This window comes from Dreissena polymorpha, chromosome 7, assembly GCF_020536995.1.
Source record: "Dreissena polymorpha isolate Duluth1 chromosome 7, UMN_Dpol_1.0, whole genome shotgun sequence".
Lineage (NCBI taxonomy): Eukaryota > Metazoa > Mollusca > Bivalvia > Myida > Dreissenidae > Dreissena > Dreissena polymorpha.
In genome coordinates, this window is record NC_068361.1 from 108,770,210 (window position 1) to 108,796,204 (window position 25,995).

The 25,995-nt window shown below is 36.8% G+C and overlaps 1 protein-coding gene across 1 annotated transcript; it reads right to left on the reverse strand.

The window, feature by feature from the left end:
• Positions 1-375: 375 nt before the first annotated feature.
• Positions 376-25,995, reverse strand: LOC127838510 (guanine nucleotide-binding protein-like 1). Its single transcript, XM_052366298.1, has 13 exons — positions 25,831-25,995; positions 20,086-20,254; positions 19,023-19,110; positions 15,905-16,027; positions 13,570-13,710; positions 12,817-13,036; positions 10,891-10,980; positions 7,270-7,479; positions 6,134-6,186; positions 5,595-5,720; positions 4,565-4,727; positions 2,834-2,974; positions 376-695 (listed from the first exon to the last, which is right to left on the reverse strand). Exons 1-13 carry the CDS (start codon positions 25,901-25,903, stop codon positions 475-477), a joined length of 1,818 nt encoding a protein of 605 aa, XP_052222258.1. The 5' UTR covers positions 25,904-25,995; the 3' UTR covers positions 376-474.

The following is a 25,995-nucleotide window of genomic DNA, read 5'->3' on the forward strand; positions in this document are numbered from 1 at the left end:
CAAACTTTTTATTTAACATAACAATCGTAGGAGTATAGTATTCATGAAATGTGAATATTTATAAAATATGTTTATATAACAAGTGCTGCTAACTGTCACAATCAATATGGGCTAATGCTAAACTATTTTATTCTTATATAACATAAACACATTAAGTATAACAAACCTCTAAACATGTATTACAACATACTGGAAAAACTTGCAGATAACGAAAAAAAGAACTTCCTTAGATCATCATGAAATTTGGTAACTTTATGACTGACTCCATCGCCATCAGAAACTTTCAACGCTAGGTCAGACAGGTGTTTTGTTAAGCAATCTTACTTACAGCAGATCTCTGTAAATGTGAAAATTGAAACACAATAAAACAACCAATAAGTGATCAATCCCTGAACAGGACAGATTAACATTTAATCCGAACAAATTTTCTTTTTACAAGCCCAAAGACAAATTGTTTTAACATTGTACCATATTTCAATCATCATCGCCTAAAAGTGCAAATGGATTCAAAGACACAAGATTGCCTCCCCTGCCTTTGTGTGGTTCCCTCTCTTCATCTGACTCTTCATTCTCCTCCTCATCAGAGCATGACTCAGCAACTTCTTCTTCCGAGTCGGCAGAGACTTGAGTTCGTTTTGTGTATTTGCTTTGCAGCTCAACAAAAGCTTCTGTGTCACCATGTTCTGACCACAACTCTATGGGTGGAAAAACACACACAATTGAATTGAGTGGCAGAAGCCTTTACAGAACTTTATCCCAGACTTTGTGACATTATTCTGAAAATATTTGAACAATCTTAATACATGTAAATTTAACAAGAGCTGTCTGAAGTGTCAAGTGCGCTTGACTTTTTTGTTTTTTCTCAGAGTTTCAGGGTGCTTTATAAATAAATCAAACGGTACAGAAGGCGCCAAATTACATAAGTTATTCTTTGCTACCATGTTATTTTGCCAACAAGTTATTAAGCCCTTTCTTATGTTCAAAATATCCTGTGAGGCATCTAAACCATAATTTGAGGGGAAAAACCTTCTCTTCATTAAGTAACAATGACCTTGAGTGTTGAGCATCCACCAATCAACCCAATATGCGATCAGAAGCAAGGTTTAGATACAATGTAATATCCATGCTTGCAGTTTTATCACAAAAGTTAAATTGGTTCCCAGAATTCTAAAGCCAACACCATTTTTCTTGATACAGAAACAGTGACCTTGACCTTGATTGCACTGGCTCATTTTGTTTTCAAGTTATTAAGTGCAAACAATTCTTCAACATCTACAAACAGAAATATTGAGTCAACCTATGCTAGGTCTTAACAGAAGGTATTAATGTTTTAACTTTCAACACAATAGCTACTTATTGGGTTAATGTGTGGAAACCATTTATCTATATTTAGTTACGGTAACCTTGAAACCATCTGAAAACCCAAATGAAGTTTAATGGAACAAATATATGTTTAAAGTTTCATGGCAATATTTCAATTCATTCTGAGTAATAACCCGGAATCCATTTTGCTTCTAAAAGACACATGGACCTTTATCTCCTGTTCACCACATGCACTTAGCAAGGTATCTTATTATAAAGTTTAATTACATTAATTATTTTGATCTTTATCTATTGACTAGAAACCATTTTTTACATAAAGTAACATTGAGTTTGACCCCCACTCACTCATAATGCAATCCCAAACTTTGTCTGGATATAACGTATTTATGTAGGAAGATTTATTACAATTACCATAATTAAAAAAGTTTTCGGACACTTAAAAATAAATAAATTTTTGTCGTGTCCGAAAATTTAGATACGAAAAATAACGAGTGTTCGAAAATTTAGAGACATACATGTTATGGTAGTTTGTCAATTATTATAATGAAATAAAACCAATTATAAATGTGCAATAATTTTATGGTGTTGTAATGTCCTTTCCCTGCTTTAAATAAAGTACAACTTCACTTATTTGCAATCTCTTACCTTAAATGGTATATAAAAAAACGTCATAAAAAACAACCATACTGCTTCCTGAATACGATATCAATTCAAATGCTATTGGGTGAAACCATTGTTTATTTTACAGGTATACATTGTAATCTACCCAATAACGCAATTGTAATGGTCCATTGCACCCAGGGCATTCTAAGCCAGGTTTTATTATGTTAATCAGGTTGTAAAACTTCATGATCGAAGGGTCCCAGATAAGCGAAAACAGGGCAGAAATCTAGTAAACTAGCGCTGTAAAATATACTGTCCGAAAATTTGGAGTCATTAATTATAGACAAAAATCCGTATGTCCGAAAATATGGTCAAGAAAAATAATTATTTTGGCTAAAAAAGAGGGTGTCCGAAAACTAAGTGTCCGAAAACTAAGAGTAATTATGGTAGTTAATTTGTTATAGAGAAAATAAGCACATTTTTATGGGAATATATTTAGTTACTGAACCTTCCAAACTTGAAGCTAAAAAGCCTTCCACTGATAACAAGTGGCTACAGAAACAAGTTGGTAAGCCATGCATTTATAGATCCAAGCATGTAGGCAACATATACCAAGATATAATACCATCCCAAAATGACGTTGTGCCATGAATTGATCAGCCACATAATCTGCAACATAATCATATTGAAGCACACAGTCTATAACATGTTCTCACATGTAAATCATGACATGCGAAAATGGGTCATATTCCAGCATAGCTCTAGACCTGCCTGCGCATTCTTGGTCTTGTAAGCACACCATACTGCGCTTATGTGCCGGCTGGTCTGGAGCGTAACTGGCGGTTTATTGCATAAGGCATAAGCCGGTTTTTGCACAAAGCTCCCCATATTTCCACCCAAAACAGACCTTTCTTCTTTGTGTATCCTGGAGGAAACAGGCACAGACACAGCCTTCCCTCTACAGCCAGCCTTAGCAGGTTATTGGCTCCCCGATTGCCGTCCAGTCTGGCTGCCTTTGCTGTATAGAACCCACGCTGCTGCGCCCAGGCTGGCAAAAAACAAATGAGCCTTGCACTTGGAAAATGGGGCTTAATGCATGTTATTTATATACATAATCACTTAATATATAGTGAGATTATTTAATCATGTATTAAAATTATAAAATTTAATGAAAACAAGAATATCAGTGAAACTGAAGGATGCTGCCCGATAATGTGCTTTGTCAATCTATGTGTTAATAACCACCTAAAAAAATCTTTTATTAGCCTCGATGACCTTGACCCCAGTGACCTCAAACCACATCAAAAGAGAAAGGTCCATGCAAGGTACCTACATTGGAAATATTTAAGAGATCGGTAAAGTATTGAAGGCGCTATTAGAAACTGTAAACAAAAGCGTGTAGGAAAATATAATATAAGCCTCTGTGACCTTGACCCCAGTGACCTCAAACCTCATCAAAAGGTAGAGGTCCATTCAAGGTACCAACATGCCAAATATGAAAGAGATCGGTTAAGTATTGAAGGTGCTATGAGAAACTGTAACAAAAGAGTGACGGAAAAATCTATTATTAGCCTTAGTGACCTTGACCTTGACCCCAGTGACCTCAAACCTCATCAAAATGTAGAGGTCCATGCAAGGTACCTACATGCCAAATATGAAAGAGATCGGTTAAGTATTGAAGGTGCTATGAAAAACTGTAACAAAAGTGTGACGGAAAAATTTATTATTAGCCTCAGTGACCTTGACCCCAGTGACCTCAAACCTCATCAAAAGGTAGAGGTCCATGCAAGCTACCTACATGCCAAATATGAAAGAGATATGGGTTAAGTATTGAAGGTGCTATGAGAAACTGTAACGAAAGTGTGACAGAGAATATATTATTAGCCTCAGTGACCTTGACCTTGACCCCAGTGACCTCAAACCTCATCAAAAGGTAGAGGTCCATGCAAAGTACCTACATGCCAAATATGAAAGAGATCAGTTAAGTATTGAAGGTGCTATGAAAAACTGTAACAAAGGTATGACGGAAGTAAGGAAGTAAGGAAGGAAGGAAGAAATGACAAACGTGCAACTATATGCTCCGCCGAAATTTTGGGAAGAATAAAGATATGCAAAATTATTAAGCTCTGGGAAAATAGGTCATCCCAGATTAGCCTGTGCAGTCTGCAGGCTAAGCAGAGACGACACTTTCCGCTTGTTATGGTATTTTTAGTTTAAAGATCTTGAAATGCAAGTCAGTCCTAATTGAGATTTGCTTTTTATTATATCACACCTTTTTTTTAAAGATATAAGCAAGACAGAACAAAATTATATTATTTGAGGACAGTTGATATGAGCAAACACATATGGGCAACTAATTTTCTTGCGAGTTTAAAAAATAAAACTACATGTTTATCACAAATCTGACTAAAACCACTGCACCACTTTGTTAAAGGGCAAATAACCCTGGAATGTGTGGGTCACAGGGAATGAAAAGTGTATTAAAGATCTACACAGCATAATGATGATGTTTTAGTGTTTTAAGATTCTTTTTAATCACTTGAGACATGTGTTGGAAGAAGGTCACTCCACAAACTCAGAACACCTTATGCTTACCACCCTACAAACAGACCAACCAACAAAAGATACCAGCACATACATTCACAGACATCCAGTGGGGTCCACTTGTGGTTGCGGGGGTCAGCATCCTCGTCTACAGGTTTCAGCTTGAGCAGTTTGGGAAGATCCAGGCGCTGGGCCAGGTAGCCAACCACAGAGAAGGGCTCCCTCACCTGGGCGATAGGGAATATACCTCCCAGGATCTGAAATGGGGAATTGGCATGAGAACTGACAAGTAATTGTCGAGTATAGTCAAGTGGCTTAGTGGATATGGCTTCCACCTAGCCACTGGGTGGTGAACAGTTTGATTCCCACCATGGAAGCTTTCTCTAAATCCCCCCCCCCCCCCACATGCATTAGGCTTTCCATGCTAAACTCTAGAATTAATAGGTTTAAAACCAGTAAAAGACCATTATACCATAATACAGCAGTTTTTGATGATAAAGACACTGATCTGAGAAAGCTGGGAAAGAATGGTTTGATTGACTGTGATATGGAAAATATCTCTCAGAATTTGAAAATGGTTAATTGACAAAATAATACACCCTAGTGTTATTATATAAACATAGCACATGAAAATTGTACATTGAGAAATAAAGGGTAAATACTATTGGAGAACAATTGAAACTAGAGCTTTGACACAGACGTGATGAATACCCCCACATGCCGCATTGACAGAGAATATTTTGCATGTTGTCTTCACATAAAACAGCGGAGACCATGCTCAATGTTTAAAACGCACTTAAGTGACTCCTTTACCTAGTTTTTGACCCGGCATGACCCATATTCAAACTTGACTTACACATCATCTAGATACAACATCTGACCAAGTTTGGGGAAGATCGTATAAAAAGAACATGAATTTGAGAGCGTACACTTAATACGGACCGACAGACATACAGACCGACCAACAGACCTACCGACAAGCTCACTCCTATATACCCCCCTAAACTTCGTTTGTGGGGGTATAAAAAGGATGCAACATGATGTTGAAATAAGACCATGACAATCACTATTTGTGTTGGTCTGAAAAGGTTCTCAGAAGCACTGAGAATACCATTCAAACATACTTGTAAGTTTTTGTCGATCTTAGAAGGAAACACAAGACCAGGGCAGTCACACAGACGTACAGTAGGAGTGAGGAATATTGTCTGGAAGTGTTTGGTGTGGCCTGGAGTCTTCGATACACTTACAACCTGCAAGAACAGATTATGTGCAAAGTCAGCTGTTTGCTTTAATAAAAAAAGTTTTTGGCAATAATAAACTAAAACAAGACCTGCGTTTGTGGAACAACTTTCCCCCCTCCACCCCCCCCATCCTCCACCCCTGCGCTTTGAAACTGCACCATAGCTATTTAAGAGAAAGTTGTTAAGTTCATAAACTGGCCATAGCCCAACTGATTTTTCACAAATCTACACCAACATCTAAAGGTGCACAAGTTCGCAAGCTTGTGAAAAGTTTTGCATTTACTTTGCGTTTCAATTACAGGTAAACAAATACAATACCAATCTTAGTTGTTGTGAGCAAAGTGATACATTTCCAAAGTTAAGATTCAATAACAATACAAAAGAATGTCTTAGTGTGATTACTGCACTGTATGATTATTTACCTTTTTACCCATCAAGCCATTGATAACTGAAGATTTGCCAACATTCGGGAAACCTACAAAGGAAAAAAATGGACCCTATGGGAATTTCCTGAGCAAATTATATAAACATATTAAAACATTATTAATTTTTTTGAAAACATGCAGGTTTTCTCTGCATAATTCTTTGCCTAATTTTTAAGGAACTTACACAGATGTAAACAAGATACTAAATTCAATAAAACCATATAACATTGGAAGCCTTGTCAATATTGATTATTTGGCCCATTTAAAGAAGTCTTTGCTCAAATGTCAATGTCCTGGTCAAAGTGAGGTTAGATAATGTAGGTGTATTGATATTGTTCGAAGACTTCATATATTTAATTTAGTACCAAAGCTTTAAAGAACACATTATTGATGTCAGACAAAACATGTCATTATGGGTTAAGCAACAATTCTTCTGATTTAGTCTTAGTCCAAAGGTTGGTCATGTCAATGTCAAAAAACTGTCAGGGGATGTGTGTGTGTGTGTGTGTGTGTGTGTGTTTGTGTTTGTGTTTGTGTTTGTGTGTGTGTGTGTGTGTGTGTGTGTGTGTGTGTGTGTGTGTGTGTGTGTGTGTGTGTGTGTGTGTGTGTGTGTGTGTTGATACAGATACTGTTCATAGACGTCATCCGTGTAAGTATCAAAACTTTGGAGGAAGGATTATCGATGTTGGAAAAAAGATGTCACTTCGGGTTAAACTTGTACAAAAAAACGGATGGATGAATTGCTATATGCGTTGTGACATCTCTAGGTGCTGGGGTAATAAATTTATTACATATATACATTTTAATAAAATATGTCCAAGTGGAGGAAATTTCAACACGCATGGCTTTTGAGATATACAAGACACTCAGCACCACGATACACAGCCATCCACCAGTATACCGCCCTCATTACAACTTTGTTGTGCGGATAGGGAGGGTGAATAAATATCAGTTCAATTAGTCTAAATGATATACAGATGCTTCCACAAAGCATAAATAGACAAAAACACATTTTTTGAAGAGCAGTAGACAATTGTTAGTGCCTAACAGACAAGCCCATGGTGAAATTCCCCCCCCCCCCACCCGCCCCACCCCCACTTTATGGTACAGAGATACAAACAAATTCCAATTACCCACACAGCCGATTGTCAACACCCCGTTACTGAAAGCATCATGTCTGGTGAGACCCTCTCCCAATCTGCTTGCTTCATCACCAACAGCAGCATCATCAATCGTTTCCACATCTTGGTCATCATCATCATCTTCATCACTGTCACTTCCATCATCATCAGCAATCTCAGTCTGGTCAGCTTCTATCTTTTTCTCCCAACTCGTCAAGTCCACTGGTATTCAAACAATTCTCTCAAAGCGGCTTAATGTATGTGTGCAAAGTGTCCTTTAGATTAGCCTGTGCAGTCTGTACAGGCTAATAAGAGATCACACTTTGCGCTTGAATGGAATTGTTCGTTTAAAGGAGTCTTTTTGAAAAGAAAATCCAGTCTAAGGCGTAAATGTCATTTGTAATTAGCCTGTGTGGACTTTTCAAGCAAATAATTGCGAATCTAGACGACAATATGCGCACATTCATTTAGTCCCAAAGCAAGGATTTCATTTTGCAGTACATGTATAAGAATTAAGTCTCATGTAAGCAGTATTACTCTAGAATATTCTCCTTATAAAGATCTGTTGCAGTCTTGTTTAAAGCTCACAAAGAAAAAAGTTGCAGTTTAAATGTGCACAATGTTTGATTTCAGGCAAATGAGAACATAAAAAACAAGAAACCGTCAGAGACGGGTGATGCTTCCCAAAGGTTTTTTTGTCACAATATTGCACTATATATTCAGATTAAAGGAAACGTCTTGAGAGGCATAACTCTTGACAAAATAATACGATGGATGGTTTAGCAACTTAAAAATTTCAAAGGGCCATTACTCATCTAACCAGAACCCACTAATAACATGCGCATCTCCTCAAAGTAGTTAAGCTTCCCATAAAGCTTCATTGAAGTCCAGTCAGTAGTTGGGGAGAAATAGCCCTATTTGCACTATATGTACAGTTTATAGAAAATTTCAAAGGGCCATTACTCTGTGAAAAATCATTCGACCATAACCGGCTGATAATATACACATCTCCTGTTGATAGTGAAGCTTCCCATAAAGTTTCATTGAATTCCCATGATAAATTGCTGAGAAATAGCTCGGACAAAAATTACACTATATGTACAATTGAAAATTTCAAAGGGCCATAACTCGGTGAAAAATTATCCGACCAGAACCAGCTGATAATATGCACATCTCCCCTTGGTAGTGAGGCTTTCCATAAAGTTAAATTGAATTCCAGAAATTAGTTGCTGAGAAATAGCCCGGACAAAAATTGCACTTTATGTACAGTTAATGGAAAATTTCAAAGGACCATAACTCTGTGAAAAATCATCCGACCAGAACCGGCTGATAATATGCACATCTCCTCTTGGTAATGAAGCTTCCCATAAAGTCTAATTGAATTCCGGTCATTAGTTGCTGAGAAATAACCCGGACAAAATTGTGCACGGACGGACAGATACACGGAAGGACAGATGGAGCGGCGACTATATGCTCCCCCCAAAAATTTGAATAAAAAAAACAGATTTAACAGTACACAAATAATAGCAAACTGAAGGTCTTCCAAGATATCTTTGAATGAAATCCTTTTTTTACATCATCAAATACAATACACAAATAGGCTATATCGAGTATTGCTTTTTGCATGGCTTTTAAATTAAAACAAACAAGAGATTTGTTTGTCAGAAACACAATGCACCCTATTGCGCGTCTTTGAAGCCATAAATTTGACCTTTGACCTTGAAGAATGACCTTGAACTTTCACCACTCAAAATGTGCAGCTCCATGAGATACACATGCATGCCAAAAATATCAAGTTGCTATCTCTAATATTAAACAAGGGCTGTTTATAAAATATGCATGCCTCCCATATGGGCTCTCCGTTGTAGTGACAGCCATTGTGTGAATATGTTTTTTGTCACTGTGACCTTGACCTTTGACTTAGTGACCTGAAAATCAATAGGGGTCGTCTGCCAGTCATGATCAATGTACCTATGAAGTTTCATGATCCTAGCCATAAGCGTTCTTGAGTAATCATCCAGAAACCATTTTACTATTTGGGGTCACCATGACCTTGACCTTTGACCTAGTGACCTGAAAATCAATAGGGGTCATCTGCGAGTCATTATCAATCTACCTACGAAATTTCATGATCCTAGGAATAAGCGTTCTTGAGTTATTATCCAGAAACCATTTTACTATTTCAGGTCACTGTGACCTTGACCTTTGACCTAGTGACCTGAAAATCAATAGGGGTCATCTGCGAGTCATGATCAATCTACCTATCAAGTTTAATGATCCTAGGCCTAAGCGTTCTTGAGTTATCATCCAGAAACCATTTTACTATTTCGGGTCACCGTGACCTTGACCTTTGACCTAGTGACCTCAAAATCGATAGGGGTCATCTGCGAGTCATGATCAATGTACCTATGAAGTTTCATGATCCTAGCCCCAAGCGTTCTTGAGTTATCATCCGGAAACCACCTAGTGGACGGACCGACCGACAGACCGACCGACTGACCGACATGTGCAAAGCAATATACCCCCTTTTCTTCGAAGGGGGGCATAAAAAGTAATGACCAAACTTTAACGAAGGTTAAAGTTTGTTTTTTTTACCTTTGACCTTGAAGGATGACCTTGACCTTGACTTTTCACCACTCAAAATGTGCAGCTCCATGAGATACACATGCATGCCAAATATCAGGTTGTTATGTTCAATATTTCAAAAGTTATTCCAAAACTTTAATGTAAGGTTAAAGTTTTGATGACAGAATGACGGAATGACGGAGAGACAGGCCAAAAACAATATACAGTTATTATCCCGATCTTTCAATCTGGGGGCATAAAAATTGGATTCGTTATTTTCTTTAATAGACTTCTAGATTATACTACTCAAAATTTGCTAAGGATCACTTGTTATAGTATGTGTAATTTGAAGTTAATCCCTAGCTAGATTCAGCCAGCGTCACGCATCATTGATAAATCAATACATAAAAATAAAATCAAAAACACACATTCTGATATCAAAATCTGCAAAATAACAATTTAAAATAAACATATTCCAAAACTGAAGATAATGTGAAAATAAAAAGTGATCCTAAGCAAATTTTGAGTAGTATATATTTCTGTTACCTTTCCACCAACAATCATCTGAAATATTTTATGTTTGGCAACAATATTGCAACATATATGTTCTTTAACCTTTCCCACCAAAAATCTACTGACAGATATATTCTGTAACTTTTTATATAAAAAATATTCTGCAACCTTTGCTTCCCACAATGTTCAGACCAGTAAGTTCTGTAACCATTTCCACTAACCATGTACTGAAATTTATGAGAAGCAACCCTTTTTCACTGACAATATTCTTAGAGATATGCTATGCAGCCCTTTTCACTAATCATGTTCAGACTGATATGTTAGGTAAACATTTCCACAGACAATGTTGTAAACGGGATGTTTTGTTATCTTCTCCATCCACCATGTTCAGATAGAGAGATTTACCACAACCCTCACCAATGTTTTGAAAGATATGTAATGGAATAATTGTATCGACAATTATGTGACAGGTATGTATGTAACATTTTCCTCAGACCAAGTTCTGACACATTTGACACTGACCACATTGCAACACATATGTATTCTAAGACTTACCTTTTGCACCTACAATATTCTGACACAGTTGTAGTAGCTCTTTTGGCCCCATGGCTTTATAGGTACCCCTCCTTCGCTTCTTGAAAACAGCTTCAATGTAAGAAAGAACAAATATTTGACTATTTTATAAAATAAAGAAAACATGTACCTGCTAACAAATTTTTTTTATGACTGCTTATGTTATGAAAATGAGCCTTAAGATCCTCTTGTTTATGATGAAATGTTAAAATACTAATTTTCACAGTGCCTTCATAGCTAACATCCTTAAATGCTGAAATAATCAAAATAGAGAATTACAAGAGATGTTTTGGTCAGAAACACAATGCCCCCTATTGCACCGCTTTGAAATAAAATTTCAATGTATCATTTGGCAAGTTTAGAAATTATCTCCCATTTAAAGCTTATTACTTCCCTTGGATTGAATTTTTTTACTTTTGCCCTTGAAGGATGACCTTGACCTTTCACCACTCAAAATGTGCAGCCTCATGAGATACACATGCATGCCAAATATCAAGTTGCTATTTTAAATATTGCAAAAGTTATGGGCAATGTTAAAGTTTTTAGACGGACGGATAGACTGACTGACGGACAGTTAAACTGCTATATGCCACCCTACCCGGGAGCATAACAAGAGCTGTTAGAGGACAGCACGCTCAACTATTCGAGTGCTTGACAGTATAATGTAAGCCATCATGGAGAGGGGGGGGGGGGGGGGGGTATAATGCGGATGTGTTATCATTTAATAGATGATCTTTCAAAAATAAGAAAACATTTTTTTTAATGTTTTTTTTCGGGGGTCGGGGTGAAGGGAGAGGGAGGTAATAATGTGGGTGTGTGATCATTTAATAGATGATCTTTCAAAAATAAGTTGAAAAAAAATTGGGGGGATTTTGAGGGGGGGCGCATGGGGGATGGTTTGGGTGGAGTGCATTGTGGTATGTCAGGTAAGTGTTGTTTTGTCAAACTTTAACATAGGTTTATCAATAATATGCATATTCTAAGTATAAAAGGGGCCATAATTCTGTCAAAATGCTTGATACAGTTGTCTGTTCTTCTTTTTAGGTTGGGTTCATGTTGGTAAACAAGTATGCAAAATATGAAAGCAATATGTCAAGCGACACAGGAAATATTTGGGGTAGTACGCAAACTTTAACATAGATTTATCAATAATATGCATATTCTAAATATAAAAGGGGCCATAATTCTGTCAAAATACTTGATACAGTTGTCTGCTTTGTTTATAGGTTGGGGTCATGATTGTAAACAAGTTTGCAAAATATGAAAGCAATATGTCAAGGGACAATGAAAATATTTGGGGTAGTACGCAAACTTTAACATTTGCACGCTAACGTTAACGCCAACGTTAGCGCCAACCCCGGGGTGAGTAGGATAGCTGCACTATATATATTTCATATATAATAGTCGAGCTAAAAATCAGCTATAACTAGAGGTTTGTCACATGCAAGACTTACACTCACCAGTGAATTCTTTCATTCAAATTTGGGTATGGTAGGGGGACATATTTCCAATGGAAACAAGAGCTGTGTTTGTGAAAACACAATGCCCCATTAATATATTTGACCTTGAAGGATGACCTTGACCTTTTACCACTCAAAATGTGCAGCTCCACGAGATACACATGCATGCCAAATATCAAGTTGCTATCTTCAATATTGCAAAAGTTATGACCAAGGTTAAAGTTTTGGGACAAAATGACACACGTTCCCTGACGGGTTTGAACAAATACATGTATGTGCATCACATTGTTCTACAATTTATAGAAAAAATGCTTATGACAGTTACTGAGAATAAATATTATAAGCTAAGTCCTACCTAAGTCTGAATCTACCTGATAGCACTATCATAGATATGTGACACTGAATGTTGCATAATATAAAGAATTGTAAGTAAATCAATGAAGCATACTTTTTCCAAGGGCTCCAGTCATAACCCCAAGCTCCTCTTTGCTTTTTGGAAAAGAAGAAAAGCAGACAACATCGACCAATGGAAATCGTTGTTTGAAATACTGCTGCCAGGCAACCACCAATGGCGGTGGGACAAGATCCACCTTGTTGAGAACAACAATGGCCGACTTCTTAAGGTCATGGGTGATATGTCTGTACAGGGCCGGGGGGAAATGAATGGCCTGTGAACAGGGAAGTTCAATACATATACAATGAAAATATTATTATTATTTTAATATTTAGCAGCAACGCAAATTAATGGAAACCTAATGAAATTTAACAATATAAACCATAGCAAAATCTTTTTCAAGTCATTTGCTACTAGAGTGCCTGAAAGGCCCAAAGTCGCTCACCTGAGATACAAAGGAACTGACCTGGTCTGTGCAGCCCAAGATATCACAGAAACAAATGTTCTGACAAATTTCATGAAAAGTGAACCATAAATATAACTTTTAAAGTGCCAACAAGCTTTTACTTTAGAACTATAAGGATATATACCCCGCCCACTGGCGGCCATGTTTTTCAACAAACCAGAATCATTTTTGAATTCAGCCAAGATATCATTAAAACAAATGTTTTGACCAAAATTCATGATGATTGGACAACAAATGTGATATTTAGAGAGTTAACAAGATTTTACTATAGCCAAATATACCCAAAGGTCCCCAACCCCATTCCCTAAATAGTAAAACAAACACTGGCAGGAATCACATACCGGGTAGCGGATGTCAGCGATGACGAGGAATACGTCAGACATCTCCAGTACGCGCCACAACTGACGCCAGGTCTCGAGGTTGAGCTCAAAGTAACTGAGTCCCTCCTCCCCATGGTCGCCCAACAGCTTCTCTACATACTCCTGACAAAACAGACATAATCATGATGCATGTGCGTAGAGTCACATCCCAGATAAGCATGTGCAGTACGTACACGCTAATCAGAGATGACCATTTTCGCTTTTATTGTATCTTCAATTTAAAGAAAGTTGCTTCTTAGTGAAAATTAATTTAAGGTTTAAGTGTTGTCCCTGATTAGCCTTAAAGGCAAAGTTTGCAGACTTCAGGTTTATCTGGGACAATACTTTACGCACATGCATTAAGCCCCTTTTTACCAGGGTGAGGCTCAATCAATGAAATTTGTGTACATGTGAACACAGAAGAATTGTATTTTGCTGCATGCTGTTTTTTGAATCCAGTATTAACTTGCAAAGGGTTTTTCACCTTATACAACATAAGAAAGTTAAAGCCTCTTCCCAATCAAAAGTATTTTTAATCATGCAATTTTCCCAAATTTAAGCATGGTTTAGTTTTAACTAGGGATGGCATAGAATACCTATATCGGTATTCAAATATTCGCAAATCCATTCAATCGAATATTCGCATAAAACAGTTGGATTGATTTAACTTCTATTACTTAGTTTCGTGTCCAGTAGGGATATTAAATATAAATTGACAAAGAAATACGATTGAATATACAATTGTTGTGTTGCGAAATAGAAAGAAAATGTAGCTTAATTGTAAAAACAAACTTTGAAAAAGCCTATTTAGGCGAAATATATCAGAAAAGAGTGAAACTTGTTTTTTGTTAACTTCCATTGTTTTTTACGTTACATCCGTTTACTGACTACGAGGCTGTTTTTTAACGTTGCTATCGAATAATTGTATCGCTGTCGGCTTATACTATGACCGATACTGTAAACGGGCACAAATAGAAGGAAAAAGGATTTGTAGTAGACCGTGCATATGTAAAACTAACTTTACACACATTACACGATGTGGTCTTCTTATCCACAGACCGTGTAAAGTATTTCCATACTTCTGAAGGCGCTGGTGGCATTTTCAGATTTAAATTATTATCCCTTTTCACAAATAATTGTTCTGAAGTTTTTTACCAAAAATTTACTTTTTGAATTTATACCATTTGTTAAACTTTAGTAATTCACATATTTTAATGTCTGTTTAAACTGTGATCTAAGAAACTAAATTATTATTCGCCAGTCAATTGAAGCCCTTAATTGGCACCTAATTGACAAACAACAGTTCTGGCCCTTTCTTATAGTGTGTATATTGCATTCCGCAATTTGAGTAATTCACACATTAATTTTAATGGCTGTTCATACTGTGATCACAGAAATTATTATTCGCCAGTCAAGTGAAGCCGTTAATTGGCACCCCATTGACAAACAACAGTTCAGGGCCTTTCTTACTTTCTTATAGCGTGTATATTGCATTGTGCAATAAACGCTGATACGGGCCGCGTTATCAGTTTGACATGAAGAATGTCACATCAAACATGTTAATCCCAAATGATTTCGGGTGCCAATTAGTAAGCGGCTCGAAGGTCATTAAATATTAGGGCAATTACGTTGGAAAAAAAAATGCGAATATTCGAATAATGATCATTCAATGGAATATTCTTATACATTTGCCATCCCTAGTTTAAACCTATTTATTTTAGCTTGATTGCATCGAAAGCCTCATGCTTATTAAAATGCTCTCGAGCATGTTTCCTGGGCCTAGAAACAGTATTTAGTGTCTTTGGGGAAATCTAAAGAACGCTCCCACAGTGGGGATCGAACCCATGACCATCCAGTCGCTAGGTAGACACCAGATCCACTACACCACTGCGACCTCATTGTTTCTTCCCATAACCAATATGTTAGGACCTCTTCCCCTATGTAAACACAAAAAGTCCTTTATACCAGTAGACTAGCATAATACTTATGCATTGAATAACATGTATAGTACATATATCTACATACCATAAGTAAGTAATTATATAACATTCATATAAAAAAGCTTACATCAGTTTCATTGGCAAAAACATGTGAGACATATTAAAACTAAGCCTTTATGTGAGACATATTAAAACTAGGCCTCAAGAACAAAATAGATATCAGCCTTGCTCTAGGAAAACAGGTCTGTACAGGCTAATCAGGAACGAGACTTCCAACCCTTACTAGATTTTTTTAAATTCCTTCAAACCGGGATAACACTTTTTGGAAATGCATTAAGCCCTGTTTTCCCATATCGAGGCCCAGAAATGACCCTGACCCTGAAGTATTTCTCTTCGTTAGCCTCCACTTGTTGTTTGGATTGGGAGTAATACCAGGCCGGCCGTATGGGGATATCCATGGCCGTCTCCAGGTCTGCATCAAAATCAACCTCCATCTCATGCTGCAAGATAAACAAGTAGTCATTGAGAACTTTATGGTTGTTACGTGTTAATTGGGAACTTTATTGTTGCTACGTGTTCATTGAGACCTTTTATGGTTGTTATGTTTAATTGAGACCTTTATGGTTGTTATGTGTTGATTGAGACCTTTATGGTTGTTATGTGTTAATTGAGACCTTTATGGTTGTTATTGTCAACTGAGACCTTTATGGTTGTTTCGTGTTAATTGAGACCTTTATGGTTGTTATTGTCAACTGAGACCTTTATGGTTGTTTTGTGTTAATTGAGACCTTTATGGTTGTTATGTGTCAATGGAGACCTTTATGATTGAAATGTGTGTTCATTGTGACCTTTATGGTTGTTACATGTTAATTGAGAACTTTATTGTTGTTACATATTAATTTAGGCTTTTATGGTTGTTACGTGTTTATTGAGACCTTTCTGGTTGTTGCCTATTAATTGAGAACTCTATGATTGTTACGTGTTAATTAAGACCTTTATGGTTGTTATAAATGTTTATTGAGAACTTTATGGTTGTTACACGTGTTATTTGAGACCTTTTTGGCCGTTATTTATGTTAATTGAGACCTTTATGGATGTTACATGTATTGGGACCTCTACAGCTGTTATGTACATTTTCTTAGATCTTCATGTATTTTTCCCTTCTTCATGCTAACTGCTTGACTCAACACCATGTAATAAACTGAGCTGAGTTTATTTTGCCTTTTTTTTCATGATGTCATTAATTTCAAAGTTTTTCATTTTGTTTTTTTATTGCTCTATCAAAACTTATATCTTTTGACTATATTCTTGTTTGAAATAGAGAGGAATGAAATGTAACATTAATCCAGTGTTTTTTTCTAAGTTAGAATAAAGAAAATATCAATTGAGATTAGAACCTAATATATGCTCAATCTTAACTCACAGAGCTGGATACAGCTAGATTGAACGTTTGAATTTACAAAACAAGAGGGCCATGATGGCCCTGTATCGCTCCACTGTTTTTTAATGCGAAAAAAGCGTGCAATGTGCATGGGTTGAAATGTCCTCAAGCATGTGACTTTCTCTTTCTATCCCTCGTCTCACTGGGCGCTTAAAGTTGGGTGAGCATTTTTATATATAAATTTGGCCCCAGGGGCATAATTTGAACAAACTTGGTAGAGAACTATAAGATGTCACTACATACCAAATTTGGTAGCCCTAGACCCATTGGTTAAGGACAGGAAGATTTTTAAAGTTTGCACAAAAGAGGCTTTATATAAGCATATGTTCAGTTTTGTGACCCCTGGGGCAGAGTCAAATTTGAGCCCAGGGGAATAATTTGAACAAATTTGGTAGAGGACTATTAGATGTCACTACATACCAAATTTAGTAGCCCTTGGCTTTATTATTATGAACAAGAAATTTTTTAAAGTTTGCACAAAATAGGCCTTATTTAAGCATATGTTCATTTTTGTGACCCCCGGGACAGGGTCAAATTTGACCCCAGGGGCATAATTTGAACAAACTTGGTAGAGAACTTTAAGATTTTAATACATACCAAATTTGGTAGAAATAGGCCCAATGGTTATGGACAGAAGATTTTTTAAGTTTGCACAAAATAGTTCCAATATAAGCATAGGTTCATTTTTGTGACCCCTGGGGAACGGTCAAATTTGATCCCAGGGGCTTAATTTGAACAAACTTGGTTGAGGACTATTAGATGTCACTACATACCAAATTTGGTAGCCCTATGCCATACGGTTATGGACAAGTAGATTTTTCAAGTTTGCACCAAATAGGCCTTATTTAAGCGTATGTTCATTTTTGTGACCCCAGGCGCAGGGTCAAATTTGACCTCAGGGGCATAATTTAAACAAACTAAGTACAGAACTATTAGATGTCACTACGTACCAAATTTGGTAGCCCTAGGCCCTACGGTAATGGACAAGAAGCTTTTTAAAGTTTGCACAAAATAGGCTTTATATAAGCATATGTTCATTTTTGTGACCCCCGGGGCAGGGTCAAATTTAACCCTACGGGCATAATTTTAAACAAATTTGGTAGAGGACTATTAGATGTCGCTACATACCAAATTTGGTAGCCCTATGCCATACAGTTATGGACAAGTAGATTTTTAAAGTTGCACAAAATAGGCCTTATTTAACGTATGTTCATTTTTGTGACCCCCGTGGCAGGGTCAAATTTGACCCCAGGGGCATAATTTGAACAAACTAAGAAGAGAACTATTCGATGTCACTACATACCAAATTTGTAGCCCTAGGCCATACGGTTATGGACAAAAAGATTTTTTAAAGTTTGCACAAAATAGGCTTTATTTAAGCATATGTTCATTTTTGTGGCCCCCAGGGCAGGGTCAAATTTGACCCCAGGGTCATAATTTGAACAAATTTGGTAAAGGACTATAAGATGTCACTACATACCAAATTTGGTAGCCCTATGCCATACGGTTATTGACAAGAAGATTTTTAAAGTTTGCACAAAATAGGCCTTATTTAAGCGTATGTTCATTTTTGTGACCCCCGGGGAAGGGGCAAATTTGAACCCATTGGCATCATTTGAAAAAACTAAGTAGAGAACTATTAGATGTCACTACATACCGAATTTGGTAGCCCTAGGCCCTACGGTTATGGACAAGAGATTTTTAAAGTTTGCACAAAATAGGCTTTATATAAGCGTACGTTCAATTTTGTGACCCCCGGGGCAGGGTCAAATTTGACCCCAGGGGCATAATTTGAACAATTTTGATAGAGGTTCACCCCAGGCACATTTGTGAGAAGTTTTATCAGAATTGGACTTGTAGTTTAGGAGAAGAAGATGTTTAAAGAAAAAGTTAAGGCACGCACGCACGCACGACGGACACAGGACCATGACATAAGCCCCGCTGGCCTCTGGCCAGTGGAGCAAAAAACTCACACTTATAAACGGTTATTGGAAACATGTAAGGCTGACCAGATTTTTGCCCCAAATTTGACTCCCCCAAACCCATGTCAATACCTCAGGGAGCTGCCTATAAGGCTGTCTGGCTCTTTTCTTCTTGGCTTCAATATTGGCTCTGTCCTCTTGGAAGAAGTGGAGGCGATACCTGTTACCAAGGAAACAATAAAACCGTGTATCCAAATTTTAAAGAAACATCAAGCTTTGTTAAAAAAACGAGTTTATTAGTCATAAAATTTGAAAACAAATCAGGTAATTATTTGAATTCTTCACTTTTGTATTCATAAATTTCTTTTTTAACTTTTTTTTCACACACATATTTCTTATTGTGAATATTGTGTTAACATGCACTCAAACCACAACTTTCTTACATTTTTTTTTAATTTAAAAATTTCCAATCATACTTTATAGAAAAGAATTTTCACACATTTTTACTGTTATACAGACATACATGTAAAAAGAAATTTAAATGAAACAAGAAGTATCATTGAACACGATGGATGCTCCCCTTGTGTTTATAATAAAGTAAACAGGTATTAATAATTATTAATGACAATAATAGTATACATTCACTCCTTCTTTAAAATGGAACTCCAACCCAAATAACACTATGGTCACTAGAGTACGCTGGCTGAATATGAGTCATGACTTGATCCTGTCTGTTGTAAAATACCATGTCTAAAACGACATGCCAAATATATAAAAGACATTGGTCAAATATTGAAGGCACCATGAGAAACTGCAACAAGTGTGACAGAAAATCTATTATTAGCCTCAGTGACCTTGACCCCAGTTACCTCAAACCTCATCAAAAGGTAGAGGTCCATGAAAGGTACCTACGTGCCAAAGATGTAAGAGATCCGTAAAATATTGAAGGCGCTAAGAGAACGTGTAACAAAAGTGTGACTGAAGGAAGGAAGGAATTAAGGAAGTTTAAATTGGCAACTAAATGCTCCACCAAAAATATTTCGGGAAGCATAAAAATTGAATGAAAGCGGAATGTGTCATGCCTGATTAGCCAGTGTGGACTGCACAGACTTACCTGTTATTTTATGACACTTTTATGTCCATGCATTAACCCAGTGTTCCCAGAACAAGGCTGATTGAAGCATCTCATAGTTACCTATTAGCATCAAACATCTTCTGTTTGTCCCCTGGCTGTTGGTTGACCTTCAGGACGTCCTTCATGGTGGTGCCTGTCCTTGACTCCTGTGGCTCGTTCTCTTTCTCCTGGGTCTCATCATCGCCTCCATATGCTGCCCCATGCCTGCCCCCAAATCTGGGCCCTGTCTCTGAGCAAAGTCAAGTTTAAGAAACTCATTGAATAATGTTGGCAAGAACATGGGTTTATCATAAAATTTAATTACAAACCATTAATCACATTCATAATTAATAATTAAAGATTTCACCAATAATGCATTTATTCATTAACCATAGGATCTTCTGAATATTTTTTTTACAGATTTACATGATATATGTTTAAAAAAGTTTAAAATCATATACAAATACCTGTACTTCAGCTTTGCCAAGTGCCACTTTAAGTGTTTTTTTGTTACAAAACAATTAGTTTGAATTTAGTTAGCTAACATCTTTTATTCACATGCCTATTTGAGACAAATCATATGCTAATTTTAGCCTAATTGTGATTTAGTCAAAGTGATCCAGCTAGGCAATTACAGAAGGTTGCAGCACATTTCCGCCACAAGGTCCAACCCTGCCCCCTTGACACCCCCTTGAGAAGTCTGTAAATTCAATCTTTACCAAACGTCAAACTTGACCTAGATATTTTCCAGACAAACATCCTGGTAAAGTTTCATCATTATTGAACCAAACCTCTGGCATATGGAGTGATTTTGTTTGTAAGATTTGACCTGGTGACCTATATTTTGAGTTGACCCCCCTTACCAAACATCAAACTTTGCTTACAAAAATAAATATTATGACCAAGATTCATAAAATCTGAAACAAAATTGTGACCTCTAGAGTGTTTACAAAGATTTTGTATAATATAATGAAAATTTGGACAATCTAAAGGCAATAATTATGGCATTAATTATGTGATATATATAAAACCAATCTTTTCACCAAGTTTTATGATGATTGGGCAAAAAATGTGACTTTTATAGTGTTCACAAGCTTTTTTTACTATATAAACATGAGAAAACTGCCCCCCCCCCCCCAGCAGCCATGTTATTCATCTGACCAGAACCATTTTCAAACTCAACTCTCATATCAAGGAAACAAATGTTCTGACCAAATTTAATGAAAATTGGGCCAAAAATGTGACTTCTAGAGTGTACACATGTTTTCACTATACCGGTATACATATAGAGAAAAATGCCCCGTCCACTGGTGGCCATGTTTTTTCACCGATCTGGACCATTTTCAAACTCGTCGAGATATCAATAAAACCAATGTTTTTACCAACTTTCATGATGATTGGGCAAAAATTGTCACTTCTTGAGTGTTTACAAGGTTTCTCTATAGCCAAATAAGGAAAACTGCCCCCCCCCCCTCCCCCCAGCATCCATATTATTCAACTGACCGGAACCATTTTCGAACTCAACTCTCATTTCAAGGAAACAACTGTTCTGACCAAATTTCATGAAAATTGGGCCAAAAATGTGACTTCTAGGGTGTTCACATGTTTTCACTATATACATATAGAGAAAAATGCCCCGCCCACTGGCGGTCATGTTTATCACCGATCTGGACCATTTTCGAATTCATCCGAGATATCAATAAAACCAATGTTTTGACCAACTTTCATGATGATTGGGCAAAAATTGTGACTTCTAGAGTGTTTCAGGGGTTTTTCAGCACTGTCTGCGCCTCCGGAAAACGGAGGCACTCCCAAAGCAAACGGACCCAATCCCAACCGAAATTATATTTAAAAAAATCTCAAATTCCAAAAAAAAAAAAATTTTTTTTTTTTTTAAGAATGAAGTGTCTTATAACTTGTGTGACTAACCAGTGTTTGTTTTGGTAAAAAATATCTGCTATAAGGTTTTGACTGTTCAGTTCTTATCTCAGAGTGTAACTGTAACTGAAAAACAAATCTGCAGTACTTGAATACTATTTAACGTTGAACATGCCAAATATTGCATCAGATTCTGTTTATATAAAGAAGACAAAATAACAAATAAAAACAAATTTATTTGTTAAACCACTGAATTATTTAAGCATGATAAATTCACATTTGTTTCCCAAATGAGCCGTTTTATTGAAGCAAAAATTTCCAAAATGGCCAATTTTTTCGATAAAAAATTCCCAATTTGGTCAGACTTCTTTTCCCAAAATAGGCAGAAAACCCCCTGTGTTTTCAAGGTTTCCCTATAGCCAAACAAGGAAAACTGCCCCCCACCCTGGCAACTGACCGGAACCATTATCAAACTCAACTCTCATATCAAGGAAACTAATATTTTGACCAAATTTCATGAAAATTGGGCCAAAAATGTGACTTCAAGAGTGTTCACATGTTTTCACTATATACATATAAAGAAAAATGCCCTGCCCACTGGGGGCCATGTTTTTTCACCGATCTGGACCATTTTCAAACTCGTCGAGATATCAATAAAACCAATGTTTTTACCAACTTTCATGATGATTGGGCAAAAATTGTCACTTCTAGAGTGTTTACAAGGTTTCTCTATAGCCAAATAAGGAAAACTTACTCCCCCCCCCCCCCACGCAGCCATGTTATTCAACTGACCGGAACCATTTTCGAACTCAACTCTCATATCAAGGAAACAAATGTTCTGACCAAATTTCATGAAAATTGGGCCAAAAATGTGACTTCAAGAGTGTTCACATGTTTTCACTATATACATCTAGAGAAAAATGCCCCGCCCACTGGCGGCCATGTTTTTTCACCGATCTGGACCATTTATGAACTCATGTGAGATATCAATAAAACCAATATTTTGACCAACTTTCATGATGTTTGGGCAAAAATTGTGACTTCTAGAGTGTTTACAAGGTTTCTCTATAGCCAAATAAGGAAAACTGCCCCCCCCCCCCTGGCAGCCATGTTATTCAACTGACCGGAACCATTTTCGAACTCAACTCTCATATCAAGGAAACAAATGTTCTGACCAAATTTCATGAAAATTGGGCCAAAAATGAGAATTCTAGAGCGTTCACATGTTTTCACTATATACATATAGAGACAAATGCCCCGCCTACTGGCAGCCATGTTTTTTCACCGATCTGGACCATTTTTGAACTCATCCGAGATATCAATAAAACCAATGTTTTGACTAACTCTCATGATGATTGGGCACAAATTGTTACTTCGAGAGTGTTTACACGGTTTCTTTATAGCCAAATAAGGAAAACTGCCCCGCCCACTGGCAGCCATGTTTTTCAACGGACCGGAACCACTTTTGATCTCAACAAACATATCATTAAGACAAACATTTTAACAAAGTTACATGAAGATTGGGCATGAAATGTGACTTCTACAGTGTTTCAGGGTTCGACATTAACTTTTTTTACAGCAAGACAGTCGGACCAGCTCCTCTTAGAATGTACTAGCCCGAACCTGATGTCTACTAGACCACAAATGACATAGCAAATGAACACAATTGTGTCATGTAACTGTTTAATCAGGATTTATCAGTAAATAATCAGTGAACAACAGATTTTTTTTATGCATAGAGTAAAACAATAAAATAAATTTTTTTTTGCTTTTCTCCGTCAAATTCAATCCATGGGAACTGACTCGATTTTCCATCTAGGATAAAATTGACGTTTTCATGTTTCTTCATATTTACGTTTCGTGTCAGTTTAAGCGTCCGATTCTTTTTTATTAACTGATTTGTCGGACGAAAATCCAAACTTGAACAAAGATATTCTTTAAATTACATTCTCTTGTCTGCTACGCAAAAATGTTTACATTGACGATACCGATTTTCGATAGAAGTCGTAAAATCATGCACTACAGTTTTACGACACTGCAGAAAAACATTAATATTCATGACAACTTGACCAATGGAAACAAGCAATTTCTGCGGGAAGCTCTCCTTTGCGTCTAAAAATAGCAATGAAGCATGTGAATGCTTCGCATTTATTTAAATACACTAGTTTTGTTTTAATGTAAATAACGGATACGAGAGTAATTTTACACATTAAAAATAAAGGTTTTCACAGCAGTTAGTTATAGTTATATGCATCAGTATAGATTTTTTTAAGTACGACCAGTCGGACAAGCTAGCCTGCAGTTTTACTAGCCCGACCACCCATCTTACTAGACAATGTCTTTCGGACGTGCCTTAGTGTTGAACCCTGTGTTTACAAGTTTTTCTTTTTTTGACCTAGTGACCTAGTTTTTGACCTGGCACGACCCAGTTTCGAACTCGATCGATATTTCATTAGGACAAAGCTTCTGACCAAGTTTCATGAAGATCGGACCATAAATATGGCCTCTAGTGTTTACGAACAAATGTGGACGGATGGACGACGAACGGACGGCATCAAACAAAGACCGGTCACAAAAGCTCACCTGAGCAATCAGGTGAGCTAAAAAGAAAAACAATCGCTGGAATCATATATCGGATACAACAATATGTGTGGCTGTAACTGAAATTGTAATTTATAATTATGATCATCGTCATTCGCACCGTCATGATCTTTGCAGTCAATGTCCATGCCTGAAAAAGGCCGGTTGTCAATTATATAGGCCGTCGTTACTTAAGGCCGTCTTGACCAGACCTCTTTTATCTGTCATGCATACACTGTCTTATCAAGTATCAACAAGGCTACTTTTGTTTTTAAAACATGTTTAAGATATAACAAAAGAGTGATTCCCTGTGGAAAATGCCACCCTTCCACCTGATTCTTCAAAGGCAAAACTATGAAGAGAACAAAAGATGTGTTTGTCAGAAACGAAATGCCCCCTACTGTGCCATTTTGAAGCCATATATTTGACCTTTGACCTTGAAGGATGACCTTGACCTTTCACCACGCAAAATGTGCAGCTCCATGAGATACACATGCATGCCATATATTAAGTTGCTATCTTCAATATTGCAAAAGTTATGGGCAATGTTAAAGCTTTCGATTGGACGTACAGACTTACTGACGGACTGTTCAACTGCTATGTGCCACCCTACCGGGGGGCATAAAAATGTGACTTGTTTGGTTTTGACTGTGACAGCTCAACGTTCTTTTTTGTAAAGACAAAAACTATGGTAAAATATTTGTCTCATGTATGTCTAAACAAATAAAGTGCAATCAACCAATAAATTGTAAAAAACACATATATCCAAATTGGCAAAACCTGTTAGTGTTAACATCAACATTAATATTTGGTGTATTTTGTGGAGAATTGCTAAAAGAATGAAAGGAAAACAAAGTTTTCAAACTGAAAGCTGAAGTTTTGAATAAACAGTTCAATAGGAAAACAAAGTTTTCAAACTGAAAGCTGAAGTTTTGAATAAACAGTTCAATCTATCTGACCAAGGTTTTGGATATAGACAACGTATCACAACTGGTTGATTAGACACCAGATCATATAACGCATTAAAATGCCTCCTGGATTTCAGACAGCCAGTTTACATGAAAAAAGCTTTATAATGAGTTGCAACTCCCAGCAAACCAGAGGTGGATTATTGCAACTAATCTAGCACCCTTATCTTCCAAAGGGTTGGTGTCTTTTTCAGATTTGTAGAAATGTTTGGTTGACCGTTCTCATATCAAGATGAATAAAAAATGTATTATACTGTAGCATAGTGTACACAAGTATCTACAAGGATAGTAATGTATGACTTTAAAAGCAAAGAAATAATTTCATCCGAAAGTCAAACATGTCCGAATATAATCCTACTAGAAATTAAGCGTGTTATTCAATACATATATGCGACATTACCCTTTTTCTTATTCCTCTTCTCCTGCAGTTGTTTTTTCTTCTGCTTGGCGCTAAAAGGCTTGCTTCTGTTCATTTCATGGTCCACCACATGGTATAGTTGCAAACACTATGTGAAATTGCGCTGGGTGATTTGCAATCTGAACGCATCGGACAGTGGGCTACACC